Here is a 7,595-nt window from a genome sequence, read left to right on the forward strand (position 1 = left end):
TCTCAAGGCTTGTGTGAGTTTAGTTCCCTAACCAGGGCTTGAACCCGGGCCCATCAGTGAAAGCATGGAGTCCTAACCACTGGACCACCAGGGAAGTCCCCAGGGCTCTTTTTTATACTCATGTTGTTTCTTTTACACTTGGTTGTTTTCAGAGACTGGCTGAAGCTAAAAAGTGGGTAAGACATTGTGGAAGAACTGAAATTTGGGAATTTAGGGGCACCAGTTAGATGATTAAAATAAGGTGTGAGGGGACTTCCCCAGTGGCGCAGTGGTTAAGAATCTGCCTGCCAATGCAGGGGACACGGGTTCAAGCCCTGGTCCAGGAAGATCCCACACGCGGTGGAACAACTAAGCCCGTGCGCCACAACTACTGAGCCTGTGCTCTAGAGCCCGCGAGCCACAACTACTGAAGCCCGTGCACCTAGAGCCCGTGCTCTGCAACAAGAGAAGCCACCACGATGAGAAGCCCGCGCACCACAACGAAGAAGAGTAGGCCTTGCTCACCGCAACTAGAGAAAGCCCGCATACAGCAGTGAAGACCCAACGCAACCAAAATAAATTAATAAATCAATTAATTAAAAAAATAAGATGTGGGAAAAAGTAGAGGTCAGTAGGATTCTTTTTGTTTTCTTTGTGGAAAATAACTTCATTGGTTTTGGGGAAAATAATATATTTTTAGTGCAAAAGATTCAAACAATACAGAAAGATACAAAGAAGAGGGTAAAGATTTCCCTAAATTCCACTTTCCATTTATAACTCCCATTCATTTTGGTGTCTATGTTTCCAGTCCTCTCTCTGTGTATTTATAGATACACTTAATATAGGCACTGTCTGGGCCAAGGAGTATCTGGGAGTATGGGGCCTTAAAGTTCCCACACCATCTTCATCAGCTTCCCTCCAAGTAATTCTTTGATATGGCCCATTGGGAGTTTTTTCAATTAAAGTGGTATAAAAATGAAATGTCAAAACTTTATGCTCACCCCCAGCTCTCTTCCAATCAGATTGCTATCCAGCCCACCTATACAGAAATTCTATATAGAAATTCTGGAGCTGCCAGTGCATGTTTCAAATTTTCCTAAATGAGAACATACAAATTGTTTTGTAAACTGATTTTTCCACCAATAGAATTCCTAGAATATCTGTCCCTAGTTTATAAATACAGACTTTAGAAATGAATAAATAAATCTCACCTTCAAGAACACCCTCAGCAGACTTTCCTGGTGGTGCAGTGGTTAAGAATCCACCTGCCGATGCAGGATACACGGGTTCAAGCCCTGGTCCAGGAAGATCCCACATGCCGCAGAGCAACTAAGCCCGTGTGCCACAACTACTGAGCCTGCGCTCTAGAGCCCGCGAGCCACAACTACTGAGCCCACGTGCCACAACTACTGAAGCCCGCGCGCCTAGAGCCCGTGCTCCACAACAAGAGAAGCCACCAGAATGAGAAGCCTGTGCACTGCAGCGAAGAGTAGCCCCTGTTCGCCGCAACTAGAGAAAGCCCGCGAACAGCAATGAAGACACAATGCAGACAAAAATAAAAAATAATAAATTAATTAATTAAATTAAAAAAAAAGAACACCCTCAGCGTCATCAGGACAAGCCAGTCATTTAATCAGACTTTGCTCCATCTGATTGATGACTGGAAAGATGGGGAACAGCTAATCAGAACCCAGCGTGCACATTCTGAAGTCTGTATGATTGCTCACAGTAGACGCTAATAGGAACAATATATATATATTTTTAACATCTTTATTGGAGTATATTTGCTTTACAATGGTGTGTTAGTTTCTGCTGTATAACAAAGTGAATCAGCTATACATATACATATATCCCCATATTCCTCCCTCTTGGGTCTCCCTCCCACCCTCCCTATCCCACCCCTCTAGGTGGTCACAAAGCACCGAGCTGATCTCCCTGTGCTATGCGGCTGCTTCCCACTAGCTATCTATTTTACATTTGGTAGTGTATATATGTCCATGCCACTCTCTCACTTCATCCCAGCTTACCCTTCCCCCTCCCCATGTCCTCAAGTCCATTCTCTACATCTGCATCTCTATTCCTGTTCTGTCCCTAGGTTCTTCAGAACCATTTCTTTTTCTTTTTGATGACCATATTAGTCAGGTTTTTGCTGTAATAATATTACATAGTAATCAGCTCCCAAATGTCAGTGATTTATAACTACAAATGTTTATTTTTCTCTTGCTGGTCTGCACACAGCATATGAGTGGCCAGGCTTCCCCTGACCTTAGATTTGGGTCTGCTCCACGTGTTTCTCATTCCAGGACCCAGGCTGAAGGGACAATGGCTATGCAGGGCATTCTCTCCTCATAGCAAATGTGCAGGAGGTCAAGCCAAATTTCACAAATTCATGTAGAGTCTCTGGTCAGACATGACGTTTGTTACGTTCACCCACATTCTCTAGACCAAACCCAAAGTGAGTGAGTTAGAGAAGTGTGCTCTGTCTGTAGTAAGCCATGGCAAGGATGGGGAGGGAAGAAAGAGTCATGAACAAGAACATTATCTACCACAGGGACCAACCAGGATGGGAGATAAAATGAAATTTAGACTAAGACCTATTGTTAAGCCTTATAAATGCAGTTTGAACCCACACAGCTTGAGAACCGCAACTGCTTCATCTAGTGTGTCCCTTAATCAAAGAACCTTTGTCCTCAAAGACTCTTACTGAAGGCTCCTCTCTGATCGCACTCACTCTGCCATTATATTTTATATGCTTTATGCTTCTGTATAGTATATGCTTTTTATGCTATTTAAAGTTATGAAGACCTCACTTGGGTCTTTAAAAAAAGGAAAAGGTTAAACTGCCCTATCAATTTTTGATTGCTATTTTGTCCTTTCCCTTTCCCTGCCAAAGTTACGCCAATCAGCAAAAATAAATTTTCCTGTGAGTAAAAACAAGGAGTATTGCTGCCAGGCAACAAATGAGAGAGCACTATTTTTATGTTTTTTGGAAGGTGTAGCATCTTGCTCCACTGTTTCCATGGAGAATCCCAATTGTCAAGTTTAATCAAATGCTGGAAAATGGAAATTTATGCAAAGAGACTAGCTTAGTAAGCAATTACCTTTGCTAAGTGACAACTAGGAGAAATATTTCGATGAAAACTCTTACCAGAAATCAAGCATTATTCCTTGGTATCAGTTGACTCAAATGAACACTTTCATGTGTGTCAACTGCTTTTCTAAAGCTATTGCAATAATATTTCAACAAAATCACAAATTGCATGCACACCACTTCCAGTATAAATCACCATGGATGTTTGGAGCACATATGAACTGCATCAGAATACAGTAAGGAATATATAAAGAATGGTTGTAAACAGGGAGTTCCCTGGCAGTCTGGTGGTTAGGACTTGGCACTTTCAGTGCCGTAGGCCCAGGTTCAATCCCTGATCGGGGAGCTAAGATCCCGCAAGTTGCGCGGTATGGCCAAAAAATAAAAAAAGAATGGTTGTAAACAAAGGTGTCTCTTTTGTTAGCGTGGTAATGTATCAGTTTCTAAAGTTCTTCCCAATAAATAAGAGAAAATACTCAATGTAATTCAGAAAAAGTAAGATATGGAGGGAGGGTGGAGTTCAGAGACCAGTCCTATCAGATATTAAAACATACAACCTTTCCGGCAGTGATGACCTTCCCACGAGAACATGCCTCTTGCAAAGGATTTCCTTCATCCCTCTCCAGAAGAGAAGATGAAACACAAGAAGAAGTGCTTGATGCAGAGCCCCAGTTCCTATGTCATGGATGTGAAATGCCCGGGATGCTATAAAATCGCCACTGTCTTTAGCCATGCACAAACAGTAGTTTTGTGTGTTGGCTGCTCTACTGTCCTCTGCCAGCCTACAAGAGGAAAAGCAAGGCTTACAGAAGGTTGCTCCTTCAGACAGAAGCAGCACTAAAATCACCCTGAATCAAGATGAATGGGAAACCATCCCAATAAACACATTTTGGATACAAAAAAAAATTATTAAAACATGCAGGATAACCAAATGTAAAATAGATAGCTAGTGGGAAGCAGGCGCATAGCACAGGGAGATCAGCTCGGTGCTTTGTGACCACCTAGAGGGGTGGGATAGGGAGGGTGGGAGGGAGGGAGACACAAGAGGGAAGAGATATGGGAACATATGTATATCTGTAACTGATTCACTTTGTTATAAAGCAGAAACTAACACACCGTTGTAAAGCAATTATATGCCAATAAAGATGTTAAAAAACAAAACAAACAAACAAAACATGCAGTATAAAAAAGAAAGGTATCGTTCTGATGAAAGAATAGGCAGCTAAATGGAATAGAATAGGGAGGTATGATAAAGCATATGATCTATTTCTATGGTATATACCCCAAATAATCAAAAATTAGGACTTGAACAAATATTTGCACACCAAAGTTCATAGCAGCATTGTTCACAATAGCCAAAAGGTGGAAACAACCCAATATCCATCAACAGATGAATGGATAAACAAAACGTGGTATGTACATACCATAGAATATTATTCAGCCTTAAAAAGGAAGGAAGTTCTGACACATGCTGCAGATGAACTTTGAGGACATTATGCTAAGTGAAATAAGTGAGACATAAAAGGACCTGAATATAATTTTAAAGATCCTAAATGCTGCTGCTGTGCTATTGCATATTTATTATAATTATGGGCTTTGTTTTTCTCTTCTCCATTCAAGTTCTGCTCCTGACAAACTGAAGACTTTTCTCTCGTGTTAGAGTTAAGTGATGTTTAGAAAGTGAGGTCAGATAATTATCTGAACTGTTTCAAAACTGGGGAGAGTTATGCTGACTGGGACACAGAATCCAATATACCTATTAGAAATATACATGAACTAAAAAACAAAACAAACAAACAAAATGGAACCCAAGAAGTTGTGTGAGGGGTCCTGTCCCTGTGAAATGAAAAGGAGAGGTGGTCTAATAACAGCCCAGGCAGCTGGCTATGAACCACAGTGTTTTGGGGAGAGGAAGTTCCAAGAATAGAACCTCCAACTGCAGGCAGCCCTCCTTACCACTGGGAAGCCATGAGTAAGGGGAATCTACATCAAGGTCAGGGTCCTTCTTATGGGAGTCAGTGAAGGCCAGTCACAGGCACCAGTCAACACAAAACATGCTGGTCATTCAAGAAGAATGACCCTGTGTGAACAACACATGGCACAATAGCCCAGAGCAGAAAGTGAAAACTTGGATGTCCAGAGGGATCCACTGATGGAGTAAAAGGAAGGGCTCAGGACTTGACTAAGGTGGGACCAGAAGGAACCAGCCCTAGATCTCCCTCTACAACACTCCCTGCCACACGTGATGGTCCAGGTTCCACTCTAAAGAAAAACAGAAAACTGAGACAGAGTACTAGGTTGTCTCAAAATATACGCACCATAGGCTCACTGGAGTGATTTTATGAAAGACCCAGAGGGACTCAAATGGCTTTCCTAGACAATCTGCCATTATTCTACCTGCTGGCTTCTTCTTGGGCTAACAGATGAACACTGAAGGCTGAGTGTTAGTGAGTTAGCCGTTGACACCACTTTCTGAGGATCAGTTTGACCAACTTGTTTTCCTAAAGTTGAGTTGGGATTCAGTCAAGGGGTGGGAGTTTTAAAGGGCAAGGAGGAGAAGGCAGGGCAAGGAAAAGAGAGGGAGGGTAGAAAGATCTTCAGAGAAGGAGGTGTGAGAATAGGACCAGGAAGGAAGTTAGGAAGAAGAAAAGGCAAAATGGGCAATGGAAAGGGAGGGGCAAAAGAAGAAAAGTGTACCCACAAGGTTTTTGTTCAAATGGACCTGCCTTACAGCCCTCACACAGCAAGAATATCGTTCAAACCTTGACTTTGTGTCCACCATGTTAGACTTGCCATAGTGTCTAAAATTATGTCTAAACTATAGAAAATGGATTTCTGTGTCTTCTATTTAGACATATATTTCAGCCCATAAATGTACTGTTTTCACTTGTATGATACCAAAAAACTAAAACTAAAATCTTGTTTGACTTAATTTTTTTCTCAGGAACTAAGTATGTTTCCACAAAGACCCAGATACATCTCTTTCTGTTTAGAGGAATAATGCCTTGTTTGGAGAAATGGCATTATTCCAAATAATGTCATCATGGCTGGAGGCACCCATAATGGTCCAGGAACAGTCACAAACCTGGCTAAAAGCAGAAATTGGAGCCATTTTGCACCAGGAACTCTGTTCTGAAGTGCCCGGTGCCAGGCCTCTGCACTCAGTACCCGTGAGCAAGTGACGCTAGACTAAGCACAAAGGAAAAGAAAAAGGCTTCCAGCAGAAGCGGAAATTTTTATCAATCCAATGAACAAAAATATTGTTTTAATATTGCTTTCCCTGATAACTGCTACACAGCTTTAAGAGAGTTCCTGGTACCTGAAGTCCAGCTCCTACTGGGACTAATTCCATCCAGACAATTCCAAAGTGGAGAGATACACCAGAAATACGGCTACACGTGGAACAACTCCTACAGAACACCTACTGTACGCTGGCAGAAGACCTCAGACCTCCCAAAAGGCAAGAAACTCCCCACGTACCTGGGTAGGGCAAAGCGGAGAGATTCCCGCACAGAGGATCGGTGCCAACCGGCACTCACCAGCCCGAGAGGCTTGTCTGCTCGCCCGCCGGGGTGGGCAGCGCTGGGAGCTGGGGCTCGGGCTTCAGTCGGAGCGAAGGGAGAGGACTGGGGTTGGCGGCGTGAACACAGCCTGAAGGGGCTAATGCGCCACAGCTAGCCGGGAGGGAGTCCGGGAAAAAGTTTGGACCTGCCGAAGAGGCAAGAGACTTTTTCTTCCCTCTTTGCTTCCTGGTGCGCGAGGAGAGGGGATTAAGAGCGCTGCTTGGAGGAGCTCCAGAGACGGGCGCGAGCCGCAGCTGAAAGCGCGGACCCCAGAGACGGGCATGAGACGCTGGTGCTGCTGCCGCCACCGCGAGGCCTGTGTGCGAGCGCAGGTCACTGTCCACGCCCCCCTTCCGAGGAGCCTGTGCAGCCCATCACTGCCGGGGTCCCGGGATCCAGGGGCGGCTTGCCTGGGAGAACGCACGGCGCGCCTCGGGCTGGTGCAACGTTATGCCGGCCTCTGCCGCTGCAGGCTCCACCCGCACTCCGTGCCCCTCCCTTCCCCCCCGGCCTGAGGGAGCCAGAATCCCCGAAGCGGCTGCTCCTTTAACCCTGTCCTGTCTGAGCGAAGAACAGACGCCCTCCGGCGACCTACACGGAGAGGTGGGGCCAAATCCAAAGCTGAGACCCGGGAGCTGTGAGAACAAAGAAGAGAAAGGGAAATCTCTCCCAGCAGCCTCAGAAGCAGCGGATTAAAGCTCCACAATCAACTTGATGTACCCTGCATCTGTGGAATACATGAATAGACAACGAATCATCCCAAATTGAGGAGCCAGGAGTCAGTGCTGTGCCTCTGAGGTGGGAGAGCCAACTTCAGGACACTGGTCCACAAGAGACCTCCCAGCTCCACATAATATCAAATGGCGAAAATCTTCCAGAGATCTCCATCTCAACACCAGCACCCAGCTTCACTCAACGACCAGCAAGCTACAGTGCTGGACACCCTATGCCAAACAACTAGC

General features: G+C 44.7%; 1 protein-coding gene across 1 annotated transcript; it reads left to right on the top strand.

The window, feature by feature from the left end:
• Window positions 1-3,659: 3,659 nt before the first annotated feature.
• On the top strand, window positions 3,660-4,017 carry LOC308623887 (small ribosomal subunit protein eS27-like; the record flags this gene model as incomplete). The annotated part of the gene is made up of 1 exon (XM_081246665.1): window positions 3,660-4,017. One exon carries the CDS (start codon window positions 3,660-3,662, stop codon window positions 3,909-3,911), a length of 252 nt encoding a protein of 83 aa, XP_081102791.1. The 3' UTR covers window positions 3,912-4,017.
• Between the last annotated feature and the right edge of the window lie 3,578 nt (window positions 4,018-7,595).

The sequence above is a fragment of the Mesoplodon bidens genome (genome assembly GCF_964165515.1).
Source record: "Mesoplodon bidens genome assembly, chromosome: 10".
Classification (NCBI taxonomy): Eukaryota; Metazoa; Chordata; class Mammalia; order Artiodactyla; family Ziphiidae; genus Mesoplodon; species Mesoplodon bidens.